Here is a 20,655-nt window from a genome sequence, read left to right on the forward strand (position 1 = left end):
GCTTGCTGGAGAACAAGTTACAGAGAAGTTACAGACAAAAGAAGAAAAAGATTTTAGTCACCACCCTTCGAGATCCCTGAGACCAGTCACGTATCTTCAATTACCTGCCACCCTTAACAATCTCCTTTAACAGCTTCCAGTTAACTTAACTAATTGCCCTTCACACCTTCCATTCTGATGGCTGCTTCTTAGACGTGCTGGCTCTATCTTAATTGCTTCTCCATTCAAAAGCTAACTGTCCCTACGTGTGCTCCCTCAGATACTTTGTAACATGTTTTGGCATGCCCTCTCATATACAATATATCCAGCATGTCCCCTTATACAATGTTATACTTATACAATGTTATACTTCCACAGTTATAACTTTATATTTCCTGCCCATGCCTGTTGCTGTGTACTCTTATTCAGCTGCCATGTTCCACCTCAGAGGTGGCTGCATCTTGATAGGTGGTGAAGTGATCCCTTTGCTTTACAAACAAATACGCTTTTGGGCACCTGTGCCAGGAATCCCCTTTTGAGTAACACCCTGCCCCCCATTCCCGTAGGACAAAGCGGACATAGAGAGCCTGCTGTCTGCTGAGAACATCAGTCAAGAAGCCCTCCTCAGCTATGCCAAGGAAGCCGCCAACTTCTCCACCAACTACCAGCTGCCTGACTTGGAGTTCGCTCTGAACCACCGGAACTGCCCGGACGTCGACATGTTTGACTTCACCTGCATGAACCGCTCGGAGAACGCAGCCCTGGTACGCGAGTGCCACGGGGCCCGGCTGCTCATCGGGCTGGTGGGAGACTGTCTGGTGGAGGTCAGTGCCCGCCTAACGAGAGACGAACAGGTGTGGGGGCAGGGGAGGATGGGCTCTGGCCGGGATCCCTTTGCAGCCTCAGCTTGCAAGGCTGGAGGCATCTCCTTCCCTGAGAGTGTCCCCTTGGCAGCGCTGCCAGCCCAGGGGCAGAGTTTATGCAAACCCTAACTCTCCCCGTCAGGCAGCAGACTGACCGGCCACACTCCCCACTCCCGCTCAGGGCAATGCCCGTGTTTCCCAGCTGTGGTGATTCTTCCCCTAACCCGAGACAGCATCTGCAAACACGTGCTGTAGCAATTGGGGCAGTGCGGGTGTCATGCCAGGAGCCCAAGGGCTGCTCCTGATTTAGGCCACGGCTTTATGCTTGGCCCGGCTAAGCCATGCTCTGCTGCCGTGACCTGCGCCACCATGGCTGTGCTGCTGTTCAGACTCACGCTAGCTCGATGAAAGCTAGTGTGAGTGCGTGCACACGGACAGGGGAGCCCCACCCCTCGCTCGCAGCGAAGGTGGAGCCTTATATAGCATGGAGCCGGCTAGTAGTTTGAGCAAGGGCTGAGTGTCAGGACTTTGGGTTGCCATTCCTGACCCCGCCTTGTTACGGAACATTCACCCCTGCGCGCCTCGGTTTCCCTCTCCGTTGAACTGGGATAACGACCACCCCTGTGAGGCCGAGCAGCTTGGTGAACGTGCACAGTGCGGAGAGATCCCTAGCAAAAAGCCCTGTCCATGTGCAAAAGATGACTGGGCAGTGGGCCCCGAAGTGCTGAGACTACGGGTCCCAGCACCGGGCAGGGTTCTGGGTTGCCCGGCAACTCGCTGGAGCCTGGGGTCCCTGTAAGCTGCATCTGAGTCACAGGGCAGAGCCTGGCTGGGGTTTGGAAATTGTCCAGGCCTCGTTTCACTCGGCAGCTTCACACGGAGCTCTGTGCCTGTGTCTCCAGTAAGCTTTCCTTTTCTGAGCCGCACCCTGCCCAGGGCCCCAGGCTCTGCTGAGTCTCTGGGCTGGCTGGGCTGGATGCTGTCTCTGGATCGTGAGGCTGAGGGTCGTCCTTCCAGCCAACCAGGGAGCAAGCTGACTCTCTCCTCTAATCTCTCCCCTTTGTTTGGTCTGTAGCCTGGGGTCCCATCCTCGAGCTGGGCCCCACGGCTCTGTCCACTAGCAGCCCTTTGTCTGGGAGGGCTCAGCTCCCAGGCTGACACCCAGGTTCTGGTTTTTCGGAGGTCAGGGGTGGGAGTAAGGAGGGGAGAGGCTTGAAGCAGGAGCCCCCCAGATGCGTGCTTCCCTCTGCTGACCTGCAGCTCTGACTTCTTCCGTTGGCAGCTACCCAGTTGGGCAGCAGCTGTGTGAATGCTGAGCACTGTGTGAGAACCAGCGGCGAGTTATATGGGCCCATGCTGCCTGTGCTCCAGGAATATTCAGGGCCCAGGGGCCCAGCTCCACCAGTCTGTCCCCCGGCCCTGCCTGCTGCCCCATGGTGATTTAAAAGGGCCCCGGGGGCCCCCTGCCGGCAGCACAGCAGGGCTAAGGCAGCTTCTTGCCCAGCCTCGCTCCGTGCCACTCCCGGAAGGGGCCAGCACGGCCCTGGGTGTGTGTGTGTGTGTCTCCGCACGCTGCCCCCATTCCGAGCGTCAACTCCGCAGCTCCCATTGGTTGGGAACTGTGGCCAATGGGAGCCGCGGGGGCGGTGCCTGTGGGCAGCGGTGCACAGAGACCCCCGGCCCTCCTGCCTAGGACCCACTGCAAGAGGGGTGTGTGGGTCGCTTTTGGGAGGTGCCCGAGGTAAGGGCTGCACCCCTCACCCTCTCCCACACCCCAACCTCCTGCCCCAGCCCAGAGCCTGCACCCAGCACCCAAACTCCCTCCCAGAGCCCGCACCCCTCCCACACCTGAACTCCCTCCCAGAACCTTAGGCAGGTGTGTGTGTCTGGTGGGGGGGACAGGACTTGGACCCATTCTGGGCACCACCAAAAATTATACAAACCTGCCACCCTTGAGAACCAGCCTGGGTGGCTCCCGATCACAGCACCAACTTTCCGGATCTGAGGAGCAGGTTGCTTTTTGTGCGTTCAATTGCACTCGAAGCTGGAGTCTGTTGTGTGCCAGGGACCTCAGCCAGGACTCTGAAAATCCTCCCGTAGGGTTACTGAACACATGTGCAGCTCCCATCCCCTCCACTCTCTCTGTCTCGTGTTTTGTAGCCATTCTGGCCGCTGGGCACCGGTGTGGCGCGGGGTTTTTTGGCCGCCTTTGACACTGCCTGGATGGTGAAAAGATGGGCAGCAGGAACCTCCCCACTGGACCTTCTGGCTGAGAGGTGAGGACTCTACTCCTGCAAGGGTGGGGACAGGGGCTGTTCACGGGTTCCAGATTGTGTGTGTTTGCTTGGTGCAGTACAAAAGCTATCAACCCTCATGCATCAGGGCACAAGCCAACCTCTAACGATAGAGGGTCAGGAGGAAACTTCCCCTGGGGGCAGGTAATCCCATAACTGCAGGGTTCTTGCACCTTCTTCTGAAGCAGCAGGTGCTGGCCACTGTTGCGGCCAGGATACCAGTCTAGATGGACCCCTAATCTGGCAATCCCCGTGTTCCTAAATGTAAAGACAATCCCTGCTCTGGAGAACTTAGTGCCTTTGTACAGCAGGTAGGATACGGCACATCAGGTGCTCGGAGCACAAGGCGTCCTTAGATCCATGTGGCTCAGCTGTTTTGAGCCCCCTGCAAGGAAGAGACCTAGGAAGCGTGGCTGCTGTGAGGGGCTGGGTCAGAGCAATGGTGCCTTTCGCTTCTAGATCACCCCCCGGAATCTGGCCCAGGGCAGTAACGGTGGCTGTCTGGTGCCCTGTGTGAATTGAGTTGGGTCTGTCTAGTTCCTAGTGGACAGGTGTCTGTGTGGCACAACCAGCCATCACATGCACAACGGCAGCCTCAACAGAGAGGGCAAGGAGTGACTGAGTTCCCTTCTGGCTCCTGGAGGGGTCCCTGCATGGTAGGGCTCGGGCGTGGGGGAAGTCTGCACTGTTACTGCTGACAAATAAAGGACTTTGGTCTCAAGCTGGCACCTTTGCTTAGCACTAAATTCAGCCCTTCTCAAGACCATTGACTGCCAGGAAGCGCCTGATTGCAGGTTGTGTCTTTAGAGCTGTGGTGTCTGCCTAGATCACTCACACTCTGAGCTCTTAAGAGCATAAGAACGGCCAGACTGGATCAGACCAATGGTCCATCTAGCCACTATCCTGTCTTCCGACAGTGGCCAGTGCCAGGTGCTTCAGAGGGAATGAATAGAGCAGGGCAATTTTGAGTGATCTGTCCCTGGTCATCCGCTCCCAGCTTCTGGCAGCTGCAGGGTTAGGGACACCCTCACCGTCTTGGCTCATAGCCATTGATGGACCTATTCTCCATGAACGTATCTAATTCTGAGCCCAGTTATACTTTTGGTCTTCACACCATCCCCTGGCAACGAGTCCCACAGGTTGACTGTGCGTTGGGTGAAGAAAAACTTCATTAAATTTGTTTTAAACCCGCTCCTACTAATTTCATCCGGAGACCCATAGTGCTTGTGTTATGTGAGGGGTAAACAACACTTCCTTCTTCACTTTTTCTCCACACCAGTCATGATTGTATAGACCTCTATCATCTCTCCCCCCTACCCCCAGTCATCTCTTTTCTAATATGAACCTTCCCAGAGTTTTTAATATCTCTTCACACAGAAGCTGTTCCATTCCCTTAATCATTTTTGTTGCCCTTCTCTGTACTACTTCTTATTCGAATATATCTTTTTTTGAGATGGAGTGACCAGAACTGCACGCAGTATTCCAGGTGTGGGTAGACCATTGATTTGTACAGTGGCATTATAATATTTTCTCTTTTATTATCTATCCCTTTCGTTAGGGCTCCTAACACTCTGTTCGCTTTTTTGATTGCTGCTGCCCATTGAGCAGAGAACTCTCCACGAGGACTCCAAGATCTTTCTTGAGTGGTAACAGCTAACTTAGACCCCAACATTTGATCTGTATCGTTCGGATTATGTTTTCCACTGTGCATTACTTTGTATTTATCAACATTGAATTTTATCTGCCATTTTGTTGCCCAGTCACCCAGTTTAGTGAAATCCCTTTGTAGCTCTTTGCAGTCTGCTTTGGACCATTTATTCCTACCTTTTTTTCTGTTTTTTAACCAGTTACTGGTCCATGAGAGGACCTTCCCTTCTACCGCATGACTGCTTAATTTGTTTTTAAGAGCCTTTGGTGAGGGACCTTGTCAAAGGCTTTCTGAAAGTCCAAGCACACTATATCCACTGGATCACCCTCGTCCACATGGTTGTTGACCCCCCTCAAAGAATTCTAATAGATTGGTGAGGCATGATTTCCCTTTACAAAATCTGTCTTCACTCTTCCCCAAACATCACTCTGGGATGTATTAGCAGGAGTGTTGTAAGCAAGACACGAGAAGTAATTCTTGCACTCTACTCCGTGCTGATTGGGCCTCAACTGCAGTATTGTGTCCAATTCTGGGAGAGACATTTCAGGAAGGATGTGGACAAATTGGAGAAAGTCCAGAGAAGAGCAACAAAAATGATTAAAGGTCTAGAAAACATAACCTATGAGGGAAGACTGAAAAAATTGGGTTTGTTTAGTCTGGAGAAGAGAAGACCAAGAGGGGACATGATAACAGTTTTCAAGTACATAAAGTTTGTTACAAGGAGGAGGGAGAAAAATTGTTCTCTTTAACCGCTGAGGATAGGACAAGAAGCAATGGGTTTGAATTGTAGAGGAAATGGCGGTTTAGGTTGGACATTAGGAAAAACTTCCTAACTGTCAGGGTGGTTAAACACTGAAATAAATTGCCTAAAGAGGTTGTGGAATCTCCATCATTGGAGATTTTTAAGAGCAGGTTGGACAAACACCTGTCAGGGATGGTTTAGATAATACTTAGCCCTGCCATGAGTGCAGGGGACTGGATTAGATGGCCTCTCGAGGTCCCTTCCAGTGCTATGATTCTATATCATGTTCATCTATATGTCTGATAATTGTGTTCTTTACTATAGTTTCAACCAATTTGCCTGGTACTGAAGTCAGGCTTACTGGCCCGTAATTGCCAGGATTGCCCCTGGAGCCTTTTTAAAAAATTGGTGTTACATTAGCTATCCTCCAGTCATCTAGTGCAGAGGCTGATTTAAGCGAGAGGTTACATACCACAGGTAGTCGTTCTGCCATTTCAGATTTGAATTTCTTCAGTCTTGGGTGAATCCCAACTGGTCCTGCTGACTTATTATGGATTAATTTATCAGTTTATTCCAAACCCTGCTTAATCTGCAACAGTTCTTCAGATTTGTCACCTAAAAGGAATGGCTCAGGTGTGGGAATCTCCCCCACATCCTCTGCAGCAAAGACCGGTGCAAAGAATTCATTTCGCTCGTGTACAACGGCCTCGTCTTCCTCACGTGCTCCTTTAGCACCTGGGTTGTCCAGTGGCCCCACTGACTGTTTGGCAGGCTTCCTGCTTCTGATGTACTTTAAAAATGTACTGTTGGTTTTTGCATCTTTAGCTACTTGCTCTCCCAATCCTCTCCTGGCCTGCCTCATGATGCTTTCCCACTTGACTTGCCAAAGTTTATGCTCCTTTCTATTTTCCTCTTCTGAACCCTCCGTTCCTTTACTTTCCTCACTTTTGAGATCAGTGGCGGAGGAACGTCCGTGTTTAACCTGGCTCGTTTCCTCTGTGCAGGGAGAGCATCTACCAGCAGCTGTCTCAAACGTCCCCCGACAACACCAACAAAAACACCAGCCAGTACAGCATTGACCCTACTACTCGCTACCGCAACATCAACCTCCAAGCCATAAAGCCCAACCAGGTAACTCGTCCAGGCCAGACGGAGATCCCGCCCTGCCGGGGCTCCTTGCGGCTGGTGTCACAAGCACCAGCCCTTGTTCCTAAAGCCATTTCTCTCTCCCTGCCTGGTTTGTTACCTCCACCAAGGGATAATTGTGTCCACTTGGCCGACATGGCGCTGCACACTCCTGGGAACTGAACACGGAGTGAGGTGTCTGCTCTGTTCTCATAGGAATGATGGGATAATCCAAGTTGTAACCTCACACCCCATATCGATTCCACCCGGCTGTTGCCCTCTGCCCCAGGGACAGGTGTATATCTGCACAGTTTGAGAGCCAGTGGGTAGTAGAGGAATGAACCATGAATCCACGATGCAGCTGACTGTGCACAGGCCCAGTAAGCAAGCGAATGCAGCCAGCTCTGGGGAAGAGCCAGCGGTGAGCTGCACAGGTCGCTAGCCAGCTTGGTCTCAGAAGGAGAGAGGGCATGGCTGGGTGCTCTGTCAGAGGGCCGCACACTCCTTGTGTTCCCTCTACTGGGGTTTTGACCTCCCTTCACTGGGACCGGAGGCCTTTTCTTCCGCAGATTGCCTTGTCCTGCAATGTCAGTAACCGGCTCTCGGGGTGTCTCTCTCTGCAGGTCCGTGACATGTATGTGGTGGGGATGATCGAGATCGACCATAAGAAGAGAAACAGTCGTGAGAGCACAGGCAAGTCTGGGGGGCCCCACCCCTGGGCGTCCAGCTGGACGGATCCCCCCACAGACCTGCTTTCCACCCCGTGCATGCATCGCCCTCCTCACCTTGGAGAAGCAGCGGCTGGTGGAGCTTCCCCCACCACCCAGCCTCGGTGCTGGGTGCCTGCCTGACTTTTTGCTCCCTTTTCTGTCGGGCTTTCCACCCCTATCGCTGACTTTCCTGGCGCCCTTTCTCCATGTGCCCGCTTATACCCAAGCCTTGGGCATTTGGCTGAGGCTTGGTGCCCCCGGGGTGGGACGTTGTGCACCCTCTGGCTCCTCTTTTAGATCCTCTCCTGTCTTCTCCTCCCCAGGGCGCCCCCTCTTTCCTCCTGCCCCACTTCCGCTCACCCCAGCAGCGTCCCAGGAGACTTTGGGGGCCAGAGTGTCCGAGTGCTGCAGAGGGGTGGGGAGCCGGGCATGGGGACTGTGGCTCCCTCCCTGGAGGGGACATGAGCAGTTCTTCCCTCATTTTTTGGGAGGTGGCCTTGGGAGCCACTTGAACCTGTCCTCGGCTGGGCTGGCAGGCTGAGTCTGGGCGTGCTGTCGCCTCAGCAGCAGCTAACAGGAGACACGGTCTCCCCGTCCTCTCCATGAGCCCTATGCCCTTGCTCCCACGTTCTGCGGCCCAAGGAAGCGACCCACCTGCTGCCCCCTGCCCCCCAAGGCCCTTGATGGAGGTGATTGTAGGTTTCCCAGCTCCGATCCCCTGGCTGCTCCCTTTTACAGCTGTGCCCCACCCCAGTCCCAGCCCCGCGCCTTATCCTCTCTCTCCTCCAGACGTCGGCAGGGCCTACGAGGAGCTCCTGAGCTGGTGCCAGACCCACACGGCGGGTTACCGCGGCGTCACGGTGACGGACTTCACGCACTCCTGGAAAAGCGGCCTGGCCCTGTGTGCCCTCATCCACCGCTTCCGGCCCAACCTCCTGTAAGGCTCCTGTCCCCGTGGCTTGGGGACGGGAGGACGACCCCGGCTGGGCTGCCACACAACACTTGGCCCCGGGCTGGGAGCATGTGTGTCCCTGCGGTGGCTGCTGCTGGGAATTCCTAGGTGCCGGTTTGCGGGGGGGGATGATGTGTGTTTCGTGGCGGCTGGATGGTGCCTCCTACTACCCCACCCTGCACCCCTAAGCCTCTAGTTCCCGCCACAACCTGACCTTTGGCCCCCCGCCCTTGCTGAATGTTGCTGTATTTGGCCCAATGGATGATCCCCCACCCCCAGCCCAGTGCCAAGGGGTGCTTCTTCCACAGAGGCTGCTTCCATACGCGGTCAGCGTGGGGGGCATGAGGCAGGCGTGCAGCTGCCTGACTCTCGTGTGCTTAGTTTGTTCCTTCACCGGACGAGGAGGGGGAAATCTGAACTGGGCTCGCCCCTGGCCGCCCTAGCTCCTGAGCAGGCATCGCCGGCTTTCCCTCCCCCTCAGCCTGACGCCCTGTTTCTGTCCCTAGAGATTTCAACTCCCTGGACCAGCACAGTCCCATCAAGAACAACCAGATGGCCTTGGACATCGCCGAGCAGGAGCTAGGCATCCCGCCCGTCCTCTCCAGCACCGAAATGGCCTCCGTGGCCGAGGCCAACCAGCTCGGACTCATCACCTACCTGAGCCAGTTCTATGAAGCCTTCAAGTCTTCTGCAAGTGAGGATCCTCAGGGGCTCCAGGGCTGGATCTCTGGGGGTATCCACTCCCAGCCCTGCATCTGCTCTCCCCCAGCCATGGTCAGGATAGTCAGGGTGGGAAGGACCGGGGGACGCTGGGCTGGACTCCGGAGTTGGCTGCTGAGCGATTCCCTTTGCAGGGGACTCTCTGGTTTGAAATGGACAGTGGGGATCATGGAGTTGGTTTTCCCCATCTCGATTTGAGTTTCCCCCAACCCTGGGGGCTTATGTGACCTGTGGGGCAGGCTGTGCACCCTGCCCCGTGCGGACAGAGGAGGAGCCATTGGCGGAATCATCCTGTTTTGGGAGGCTGGAGGGAGGGGTTCTTCTGCCTTGCTCTGGGAACCTAGTCGAGGCCCTGTGCGGTGCAAGTCTCTCTCATGGCTGGAGCGGGCTGCGAGCCAGCCAGGCAGGTCCCAGCACCCTGCAGAATTAGCTCCCCGGGCAGGCTGTTACCTCCAGCGCACCTGCCATCCTCTGGAGCGAGAGCTGGACTTGAACCCTGGCCTCTCCTGTGTTGGCAGGGAGCCCAGCTATCAAACACAAAACGCTCAGCTCCCGCATCTGCACGCTGCAATTCGCAGCCCTAGGAAGGCCTGAAGATTGCCCCCCTCCTCCGCTGGCTGGAGGGGTTGCGGCTGAGATGGCACATGCTCCCTTTCCGTGGCATCCTGCCGAGGAACGTGGCCGGCCCGTGCGTTAGCTGCCAGGCTGGGCCCGGACCCAGTCACGAGCCTGTTTTCTCTCCCTTGCAGAACCAAAGGAGAGAGTGGGGAAGCTGCTAGCTCCTCCCAGCACCCGGGGAGCCGTCCTGTTCCTCAGCAAGCTCCAGAAAAGTCTCAGTCTGACTCGCAAGCGCAACCAGGTAAATGCTCCGAGTGTCTCCCGCTACACAGCGGGTGCTGTCCCCGTCTACGGCCCAGGTGCTCACGAGGTCCTGGACGAGGTGTCTGGCACCCTGAGCCAACCCACTCCTGGTAACACACATGCCTGCAGCTGGCTCTGGTGACCTGGCACTGTTCCCTCCCTGAGCTGCCCCGGGTGGGCTGGGGGACCCTACTGGTGCGAGGGGAGCGGAGGAACGTACACGGCTCTACCATAGGCCCAGAGCGTCCTCCTGCCGCAGCGTCTCACTCAGGGAGCCCTGTCTGTGATTTCAGGACAGTGCCCAGCAGGACGCCGAGACCAAGAGGACGAGGAGAGAAGCAGGGGTGAGTTTCCCTGCTCTTGTCAGCATATGTGGCCGGGGCCAGTTTAGGAGCTAGGACACGGGGGATGTCGTATGAAAGACCTGGGCCCCGGGGCTTGTCACGCTGTGAGGGCAGCAGGTTGCGTCCCAGGGAAGGGAACGCTTTGCATTGCTCAGTAGTGGCCTCTCTGGCTGCCTTGAGCGGTGGGAACCGGCGCTGGAGGGAGTTTTATTATGGAGAGTGTGGAGGAGGTGATGTCCAGGCACCAGCCCATGATCTGACATCTAGGCACTGAAATGTGTCCATTAATCTCCTCGCCTTCTCTGGAGCCATTGCCCCAGTTCCAGAAGGGCACGTGGGCATCTGCTTCAGCGTGTGGGTGAGTGTGATGCTCTGAGGCCCGTGGCTGTGCAAGGAACACGTGTGCAATGTCTGGATGGATCAGATCATGGCCGACAGATCGTACACATGCATGTGCAGGCCACAAGCCCCTTCTGGCCCAAGGACACGCATGTAAGGGAGTGGGCTCCTGTAATAGTTACTGCAGAGGCTGCTGGCCCGCTCGCTGGCCGTAGTCATGTGTTTCGCTTTCCCCCGTTGGGTTGCTGTATAGGTGGAATCAGGGGTGGGAGGCGACTTGTCCATCGCTGACCTTGGCCGGGGGACAAACCGCCAGGAGCAGCCTCAACCCACCGAGACCAGCGCTTCCGATTCCACGCTGGGCAGGCTGCAGGTTAGTCTCCACTTCCCAGGAACCGTCTGTCACACCAGCCGGGGTGGCTGGGCGGGTGGCCAGGCATCGTCTGCGTTTGCTGTGACGGGGGTGGGGGGGTTGTGAGGGAAATCCCAGCTCAGTTTAAAGAGCTCCAAGGGTGGGTCCTGAGGCAAGGAGCCATCTCCCTGCGCCGCTGGTTTGAATCTGGGCCAGACTGGTGGTGCCTGGAGTATTTTGAGGAGCGGAGCCGAGCATTGCAGTGGATGAGGGGGCATCTATGCTGAAGATGTGAATTCCAGCTCGAGGAGAAGTACCTGCTCCAGCCGGGGTTGAGCTAGTGTGCTAAAAACGGAGTACAGATGTCTATGCAGCAGGAGGGGCTGGCCACCTGAGGAGGTGCCTAGAGGCTCAAGGGGGAATGTACCTGGCAGGGGAGCCTGTTGGCCCAGCGGGGCTATGTTCTAGCCCGAGTACGTCTCCTCTAGCTGGAATTTACACCTCCCGACCCAGTGCAGATGGACCCGTAGTGCCAGGCCCCGGGGGGGCTGTACTAGGTAGGGTTGGGTGGGATGGGGCTGTGCAAAGCCATGCTCGCAGGGAGGGACCCCTCTAAGCTCCTCTCCACCAGTGACTAGCTATTTCCATCCCCCTGCCTGTGTTCCTATGCCGGGTTCTGCTATCCCCACCCCGGAGCTGTCACAACCTCCCTCAGGGCTGTGGCAAGCCGGGGGTGGAGCCCTCGTCCAAACTCACAAACAGGGAGCCCAGCACAGTTCGGGCCTCACAGGCAGCTGGCACATGGGTGGGCCCATCAGGGTTACGAGTGAGTAGCTCAGGGCAGCTGCTGGCCTGGCCCCAAGGCTGTCTGGCTTCCTCCGCAGAGCTCGCTCACCTCCCCCACGGAGAGCAGCGACGCCTGTTACTTCTGCGGCAAGCGGGTGTACATCCTGGAGCGGGTCAGCGCCGAGGGGCACTTCTTCCACCGAGGCTGCTTCCAGTGTCATCAGTGTGGAACCACGCTGCGCCTGGGGGACTTCGCCTTCGACGAGGATGACGGTGGGTCCCAGGAACGGGGCTGGGTACAGAGATGAGCCCTGAGAAACGACAGGCCTGGGGCAGCCTGGGCTTCGTGATCCAGCCAGGCAGCTCCCAGAGCTGCCTCGTAACAAGCCCTGCCAGTCTTGAGTCAGCTGAGTCCACCTATCCCAACGGAAAGGTGGCTCCATGCGGCTGAGTATGTGAGAACCACGTAACCAAGGCCCTGTCTGCTCTGCACAAAGGGTTGTGCCGGTGTCTTCATCGGGATTTCCCACCCGCTGCCTACTTTAAAATTCCAGGGACTTAGTCTCGTATTCGCCGAGTTTTATGAACTCACTAAACTATTCATCATGGCAGAGCACCAGCAATTCCATGTAGGATATTCTGTAGGGCACTTGCCCTAATGCTACATCGGTGCAAAAACACATGTGACTGGCAGAGACCAGCTGTGGGGAGGAAGGTCCGAGTTAAAGACTGGGGCAGTAAGAAATGCAGGCCTTCCGCCTCCCAGCTCCGTTAAATTTACAGCCCGCTTTAAAGCGTCCACTTAAAATCATGTGATTAACCACTATCTTCACCTACCTTACTGAGAACTTGCGGCTTTTAAAAAGGAAGAGAGCTGTAAAATCCAGTCTACCTGTCACTGTTCCTGCTGTTTGCTTCCCGAAGCTTTGCATTTCTTGCAGCCTGGCCGATGAGAACCAGCCAATGTCAGTTTCCTTTTTGTTTGAGGGTATGTCTGTATTGCACAAAAGTTGTGTTCTTTAATTTGGGCTAAAGCAGCGGTGAAGATGCAACAACTGGGCTGCTCACTTGGGTTAGCAGCTCAGGGTAAAGCCCATTGGGCCGCCTGGGATTGGACTCAAGCGGCTAACCTGAGATGCTGGGTCCACACTCCAATTTTAACCTGAGTTAGCCAACATGAGTTATGAATACGCTTTTTTTTTTTTTTTCCCAGCGTAGACAAACCCTTCGTCAGTTTCCTGCCCAGGTTTTTAGCCCTGGGAGATATTTGCCTGTCAAACAATGGCAGGGGGATGTTTGCTTAAAAACAACTGTTTTCAGTAGACAATAGTTTAAAAACCAGCCACATGGCACATTTCCGCTGACTGTAGGGTTTATAAAAGCTGCTTTTGTGTGTTTAATGTAGTTACTCTTGGGATAACCAGAATCCCTGAACGGACACATTGTTTTCTTCCCTAAGGATTGAGACAGTAACAAAGAGAGAGGAACACAGCAGAGCGGACGCAGTGTAGGAGGGGAGCTGCAGTAAGCAGATGAATCCTGATTAGAAAAGTCGTGTGACTTATAATATTTATATATTTAATCCATTTCAACCCATTTTTGCCACCTCCCCTTGGATTCCGCTGTTAATCTAATACAGGCAGGAGGTTGCTCCATTTCTCTTAATTCTTTTATTCTGATCCCCTCCAGGTGGTGGTTGTTACTGCAACCCTAGATCCTGACCCTACCCTACCCTTACCCCTCAGCTTTGATTATTTATTATTTGCATGGCCTCAGTGCTCAGGAGCCCAGTCATGCCCCATTGCGCTAGGTGCTGTACAAACACAGAGCAGAGAGACAGACTGTAAGCTCCTTGGGGCAGGGGCTCAGTAGAAGACAAGGGACGTCAGATGGGGGAGGACAAGGTAACAATGAGATGCTGTTGACCATTGTGGAAGGCGGTGGCCTCTGCCCACTAAGTCGGCCTGTTGAAATCAGTGGTGGTAAACCTGTGGTAAAGGCGAGGGAGGGTAGCAGAGGAATCTGATCCGTAGCGATGAGAGCATGGGGCTGAATGCGAGTTGGCAGCATCCCCACGAGTCCTCCTATGACGCTGCCTGGTTTCCCTCCCCAGGACACTTCTACTGCATGCTGCACTATTCCAGCCCCCGTAGCATGGAGGTGCCGGACAGCGGGTCCCAGGCCGCACCGCATGAGGTAAGTGGGACCCCCGCCGCAGCTGCACCATTGGGGATGTGTCCAGCACTGGCCGGCTGGGCCCGTCCCTGCAGATTTAGCCCTGTCCAGTAGCAAAGCAGTAAATGGGCTCTGGGCTGATCTGGTAACAAGCTAGCAAATGCAGGTCTCCGTGGCGGCTTCCCAGCCGCACTTCTAACCCTCGGCATTTGGCCCCTGCTAGGACCCCTCCCAGGGCGCCCGATTCTGCTCTCCCTCCGACACCAGCAGCCTGGGCTTGGCCACTGAGGCGGCAAAGCTGAGAGTGGATTCTGATGGGCAGGGCCCTCCTGGGAGCCCGTCCGCCTTCCCGAAACAGCTGGCAGCGGATCAGCCTTCAGAGCCGTGGGAGGGAGCTGGAGGAGCCAGGGAGGGCGGCGTCCCAGCCAGAGAGGACAGAGGCGCTGGCATGGCAGACATGCAGCAACCTGCTGCTCTGCCCTGCACTGTGCTGGCGGAGGATGTGGGAAGGCCCGTCTCCTCCCATACGGCAGGCAGGGCCCAGCCTCAGGACCCTGGGGCTGGCCGAGGAGATGGGGTCAACGGCTGGTCTCAGCGGGAGGAATGGAGCTCGGACGCAGCACTGTGGCAACCCACCCCAGGGCCTCCAGAAAAGGGGCCCGCACCCCCCGGCTTCAGGCAGGCCGAGGAGGAGGGGGAAGACACCAGGAAGAGGAAGAAAATTCAGCTGTCACCCTCGGAAAAGCTCAAGCTGTCCACGCTCAGCCTGGACTCCGAGACAGAGAGCCAGGAGGGTCCTGGGACGCACCGGGCAGGCTCAGAGCCGTTGCGAAGCGCTGTCCCGGCGAAGGACCAGGGTGCTCCGGAGAGAGGGCAGGTCTGCTGGGCTGAGCCCAGATTCAGCGAGGAGGCCGAAGGTAATTCCCGCCTCTGAGTCTCTGGTGCAGCTGAGTGCTCAGTTATCTAGCCAGGCTGTGAACTCCCCTCCCGCCTCTCCCCCAGCACCATGTGTCTAGATGCTTTCTCCCTCTTCCCCAGAGCACCCGTGGGTGCCCCCAGGAGTTACAGGGCAGAAAGCTGCCGTGGTGGTAGCTGATCTCCCTTTGCCTGCAACAATACTGCACAAGGCTGGAATTGAGGCCCAGGAATTTGGGTGGGTCCAGAGTGGCCTGTGAAGGCTCCTTCCCCTGCTGCTACTGTCTGAGGTGCTGTGTGAGACGAGGGGGGTGGGTCACAACCCAGTTCCTCGTGGACAGGCACCCAGCTCACAAAACCCACCATCACGCTTGGTTCCAACTGGCTCCCCAGCCGGCAGACTCGGGCCCTGAACGAGCCATGGAGAAGCCTGGCCAAATGAGACTGAATGTGCTGTTCCCATTGCCAGCCAGTTCCCCGCTCTGAGCCCTGATGTTCTGGGTATCTCGGGTCCACCAGCGATTTACAGCTGGGAAGGCGAGTTGTACCACTGATTGCCAGGGGACCTGCCCAGGGTTAGTCCTAAATCAACTGCTCTTCTCTGCCCAGACATAGAGGAGACTGACAGTGATGGCGAAGAGGAGGAGGAAGAGGAGGAGAGCCAAGATCTTGGGTACTTAACAAAGAACGTGAGTGTGATGAGTCTGAAGTCCATAGAGGTGTTCATGTAACAGACTAATACTAATGTGGCTACGTGGGTGTGACTGTGGGGCTAAGAGGACTCGCCCAGGGGCCCTGTCTATACTACAAGGTTTAACTTGCAGTAACTGGGTCCCAGACTCTGTCTCGCCCTCCCCCCCTTGATCACTTTTCCTTCTGCCCTAAACTTCACCTGGTCTAACTTAGATTGTAGGCTCCCTGGGGCAGAACCCTGCCTCTTGCTTGTTACTAAAGGGCTGGCTGGTGGGTTTATTTAAGAACAATAAAGAATAATCGTGGCTCATTCAATCAGCCCCAGGCCAAGGCCAGCCCGAGTCTCTCAGGGCTTTGTGGCTGCTCTGTTGAGCCCCATGGGACATGTGCCCCCTTCTGACCCTGGCTCTTGTGCTGTGCTTCCAGTGTCTCCTAAGTTTGGGCGAAAAGGAAAAATATTCCACCTTGAAGAGAACGCTGACCCGCCGTGCCAAAGAGGCAGAGATGAAGAGGTTCTGCAAAGCCCAGGTAATGCCGATGCCCTGAAGCTGGGGGGAGAGGGGGCCCCTACCCACTGCCTGTCCTAGTAAGGAATGACGGGGGTGGGAGAATCTCCAAGAGTCACTGCAGACACTGGGCTAGGACAGCTCTCAATAGGCCAGTTCAGAGCTTCCTCAATACCAGCCACCATACTGTCAGGGATTTTCTCAGTCTGGTCTTCTGTTCCTGTCTACACCAGTGGCTAGAGCTAGGAACCTAGAAATGGCTGCATGAGAATAGACCAACGGTCCATTGATCTAGTCCCAGTGAGTAACGCTGGATGTTTCAGTGGAAGACGAACCCCTCACCATCCCCACTGATAGTGTATGCAATTGTGCATCATCCATTTAACATGTTGTGTTAACTCCTGAAGTTTCTTGCTAGCATTCCTCCCCCCAGCCCCCCCATTATTCACTCACTCTCTTGGGCATTGATTTGGAGAATAGACTGGAGAGGATGCTTATAAAATTTGCAGATGACACCACGCTGGGGAGGATTGCAGGCACTTTAGAGGCCAGGATTAGAATTCAAAATGACCTTGACAAATTGGAGAAGTGGTCTGAAATCAACAAGATGAAATACACTCAAGACAAGTGCGAAGTACTTCACTTGGGAAGGAAAAATCAAATGCACAGCTAGACAGTGGGGAATAGCCGGCTAGGGGGCAGTCCTGCTGAAAAGGCTCTGGGGGTGATAGTAGATCACAAATTGAGAGTCGTCACTGGGGTGCAGCTGTGAAAACGGCTGAGGCGTGTTAACGTGAGTGCTGTAGTAAGACATGGGAGATAACTGTCCCGCTTTACTCAGCAGGAGACCTGGGTCCTATTCGGGGCGCCGCGCTTTAGGAAAGATGGGGACAAATTGGAGAGAGTCCAGAGGAGGGCAACGAAAATGCTAACAGGCTTAAAAAACCTGACCTGTGAGGGAAGGTTAAAAAACAAATACTGGCATGTTTAGTCATGCAGGAGGATCTGATAACGGCCTTCAGATATGTGAAGGGCTGTTAGGAAGAGGACAGTGATCACTTGTTCTCCGTGACCACTGACGGGCGGACGAACGGCAGTGGGCATCATCTGCAACAAGGGAGAGTTAGGTTGGCTATTAGGAAAACTCCCTAATCACAAGGGTAGTTACGCTCTGGGACAGGCATCCAAGGGGGGTTGTGGAATCCCCGTCACTGGAGCTTTTTAAGAACAGGTTGGTCAAACTCCTGTCAGGATTAAGTTTACTTGGCCCCACCTCAGTGCAGGGGGCTGGACTCAATGACCTCTCGCGGTCCCTTCCAGCCTTGCATTTCTATGATTCTACGACAGGGCTTCTGGGCTCCGTTCCCAGCTCTGTGGCTGACTTGCTGTGATCTTGGCCTAATCCCCAAGCTCTGTGCCTTGGCTAGCTGCAGTTTACAGATTGGGAAAGTTAATGCCTCCCTCGCAGGGGTGCTGAGCTTTACATGATGACAGTGCATTGATTAAAGGTGCTGTACAAGGGTGACATTATTATTAATTCCTGGGGAAGTTCCTGGCTGCTGAGAATTGGCCCTTGGCATCTGTTCCCCCTGGCCAGCAGCTGGAGAGGTCATAATTTGACGCTTCCCCAGAGGTTACAGTTGATAGGAAAGGAAGACAAAGTATCCAAGTGACCTTTCCCCGGTGCATTCCAGTCCATCCAGAGGCGTCTGGAGGAGATTGAAGTGACGTTCCGGAAGCTGGAGGAGAAGGGGATAAAGCTGGAGAGATCACTGCGGGGCGAAGGAGGTAGGAGGGATCCCCACGTACCAGTGCCTGCAGACAGGCACCACTAGGATGCCCTGTCTCAGTGTCCCACGGGGACCGGTATCATCACCCCAACCCCCATTCACCAGCCCTTGTCTCCGGATCAGTGACATCCAGTTTGTCTCTGGGGCGCCTCTCTGTCCTACCCATGCAGTCTCCCCTCTTCCCGCCCCCCCCAGGGACCCAGTCTGAGCTGAAGACCCAGTGGATGAACCAGTTACTCTCTCTGGTGCAGAAGAAGAACAGTCTGGTTTCCGAGGAGTCGGACCTCATGATTGAGTAAGACGCGGTTGTGTGTGTCTGGGGGTGGTATACTGGGATTCATTGGATCAGTGCAATTCAGTGCTCCTTCAATAGCCCCACCTGTGCTCTGCCCCCGACCTGCCCCAGCCAGGATTGTCTCTAACAGTCCCAGCAGCTGCCCTTTTAAACAGAACTGCAGAGAAACCCTTCCTCTTCCACTAAAATTGAGTAGCCTGCAATGTGCCTGTCCCTGACCAGTGGCATGGTCTGATGCCCCAACGGTGGAAGTGAGAGGAGCTCTATCCATTAGAAAGGCCAGGGCTCTTCCTTGCTGGGGGACGGTATCTAGCTCTGGCCAGATTCAAGACTGAACCTTAAAATCCCAGCAACCCATCGCAGTGGCCTAAAATGGCGGTTTCTATTTTCCAGCGTGCAGCTGGCCTCCCCCTCACTTGCATCTCCCCAGCCAGCGGAGGGTGACATGAGCTCCCAGTAGAACTCTGACCCTTTTGTGCACAAAGTTGTTACACGTACGTTGTGCCAAACGTGCTTACGGTATTGCCCAGTTCCAGCCACCCCAACGTCCTGCCAATCCACCCACCCAGCCGGGAGCGTTACCAGCCTCCGTAAATGCACCTGCTGCCTCTGAGAGAGAGAGAGAGACCCGGGGCAGAGGACTTCCTTCAGGCTCTTGCTCTGGGGAGTGGAGATCTGCCCAATAGTAAAGGCCCACGGGCTGCTGCAGTCCCGGCCCTGGGGTCTGACACAGCTCTTATTTTCTCCCCCTGCAGGGTGCAAGGGCTGAAGCTGGAGGAGAAGCAATGCCAGCTGGACCAGGAACTGCGGCGGTACATGAACATGGAAGGTGAGAGGGAGCATGGCCTTGCGCCTTCCTTTTCCGGGCGGTCTGGTCACACGCGCAGGCGCCTGGGGAACGGAGGCACGCGGCAGCACGGCTCCTTCCTGCCTCGCCAGTGGAAACGGGACGGTGGCACAAGCGATCGGCACGACTGGGTGTGATTCCGGACATCCTCCAACCGGAGGGCTCCTGGCGGCCTGTCTCTGATCGCTGCCTCCCTTGCCCCCGCTGGGAAGCAGGAGGCTCCTAAGCGCCAAGTCGATTCACTTTTCTGGAGCAGTGCGGATGAGCAGGGCAGTTGCATCCCATTCAGCCTGAATATGTGTCCTGCCCCCCTCTGCTCCCGTATCGCTGCAGGGAAGGAGGGCGTCTGTGCAGAGGGACAGATTTCCCTGCCACGTGGCCTTGGCTTGCACCGCACAGCGCCTCGGGGCGGGAGAACCGAGGTCTCAGGCCGCTAGCAGGGCGTGCGAGGCACTCACTCCCTGCTCTGTTGCTGCAGAGACGCTGAAGATGCCCCAGGACAGGCTGGCGGAGAAGGAGATCCTGGCCCAGCTGCTGGAGGTGGTGAACCAGCGAAACGCCCTGATCCATGTGCTGGACGAGAAGCGCCTTAGCGAGTTGAGCGAGGCTTTCCCAGGGTCGGCCTGATGAGCCGCCGGCCCAATCCCTGCCACGGACCGCTTCCCCACGTCAGCCTGGCTCCTCGTTCTGCCAGGACACGATGGGACATGACGGCCCAAGAGACTGTGCGGGCCTCTCCCCAGCAGTGTGAGAGCTGCTGGCAGGGTCAGGTCACCCTGAGAGAGGTAAGGGGGCATGTACGGAGGCAGCATGCCCCTGACACTATGGCTAAAGCCTCACTGAAGGGGGTGAATCTGCTGCCTGGAGTGCCAGGCCCCTCTTCCGCCTGCTCTGGCAGAATGCAAGGACAAGCCCAGTTCTTGGAACGGGGGCTTCTGTTGATGGGGCTGGGCCCCTAACCCAACAGGCAGGCTTAGCAAGTTCCTCTCTCGTTTTAGTGCTGGAGCGCTGCTCCCCAGACCAAAGGGGAGCAGATTTGGTTGCGTGGCAGAGTTTGCCTTAGGCTTCATCTCCAGTAGGGAACAAGGCTGACACCACACCTGGCTTGTAGCATGTTAGAAATGCCCAAGGCAGCTGTCCCGTTAACCCCGTGTTGCCAGGTGGGGGTAGAGCACCTAGTGTTTTAACCCCGTAGCTGAAGGATACACGAGACTCCCCGTCAGGGTTTACTCCAGCTGCCTTGCAGCGTGGATGTTTAAGCCATGTTAACTAGCCCCTTTTCCCCCAGTGAAGACACAGCCTTGGCTTTAATGCTTTATCGGCACGATTAAGTTATTCAGGGCATGAGTTCTCAGGTTCCTTTTAAGCCCAGTCCTCAGGGAGTTGCTGGATTCCTTTCAGATCAGTCCTGTTAGAAATGCTCTTGGTGTCCCCCAAAATGTTTCCTTCTGCAGCCCAGACAAGGGGGCCTATCCAGAGCCAATCAAACAGCTACAGGCTGCAGTATCTGGCGCACAGCGCCTCCTGCTGGTCCCCCTCCCTGCAGATTCCTGTAACTTCTCCTCCTCCCTGTCATATGCAGTGTTGTTGTGGCCATGTGGGTCCCAGGGTACTAGAGAGACAAGGTGGGTGAGCTCTGGGTAAGCTCAAACTTGTCACTCCCTCGCAGAAGTTGGTCCAATAAAACATTTTACCTCACCCACCTTGTTCCTCCCCTCT

At 55.8% G+C, this 20,655-nt stretch overlaps 1 protein-coding gene across 7 annotated transcripts in view; it reads left to right on the forward strand.

The window, feature by feature from the left end:
• The window catches only part of MICAL1 (microtubule associated monooxygenase, calponin and LIM domain containing 1), a 45,289-nt gene that overhangs the window by 21,098 nt on the left and 3,536 nt on the right, over positions 1-20,655 (forward strand). For 4 of the 7 annotated variants that reach the window (XM_073320482.2, XM_073320486.2, XM_073320484.2 and 1 more), the window contains 17 exons: positions 546-803; positions 3,003-3,118; positions 6,531-6,657; positions 7,275-7,344; positions 8,151-8,298; positions 8,820-9,007; positions 9,783-9,892; positions 10,188-10,238; positions 10,831-10,950; positions 11,814-11,988; positions 13,829-13,911; positions 14,114-14,807; positions 15,415-15,494; positions 15,925-16,026; positions 17,699-17,792; positions 17,990-18,089; positions 18,845-19,498. In XM_073320482.2, the coding sequence (XP_073176583.2) occupies positions 546-803; positions 3,003-3,118; positions 6,531-6,657; positions 7,275-7,344; positions 8,151-8,298; positions 8,820-9,007; positions 9,783-9,892; positions 10,188-10,238; positions 10,831-10,950; positions 11,814-11,988; positions 13,829-13,911; positions 14,114-14,807; positions 15,415-15,494; positions 15,925-16,026; positions 17,699-17,792; positions 17,990-18,089; positions 18,845-19,073 (2,745 nt within the window). In that variant the 3' untranslated portion in view covers positions 19,074-19,498. Of the gene's footprint in view, positions 1-545; positions 804-3,002; positions 3,119-6,530; positions 6,658-7,274; positions 7,345-8,150; positions 8,299-8,819; positions 9,008-9,782; positions 9,893-10,187; positions 10,239-10,830; positions 10,951-11,813; positions 11,989-13,828; positions 13,912-14,113; positions 14,808-15,414; positions 15,495-15,924; positions 16,027-17,698; positions 17,793-17,989; positions 18,090-18,844; positions 20,635-20,655 lie in introns of those variants that run through there. The other 3 variants (XM_073320485.2, XM_073320488.2, XR_012155884.2) reach the window with 2 other exon arrangements.

This window comes from Lepidochelys kempii, chromosome 21 (assembly GCF_965140285.1).
Source record: "Lepidochelys kempii isolate rLepKem1 chromosome 21, rLepKem1.hap1, whole genome shotgun sequence".
Lineage (NCBI taxonomy): Eukaryota > Metazoa > Chordata > Testudines > Cheloniidae > Lepidochelys > Lepidochelys kempii.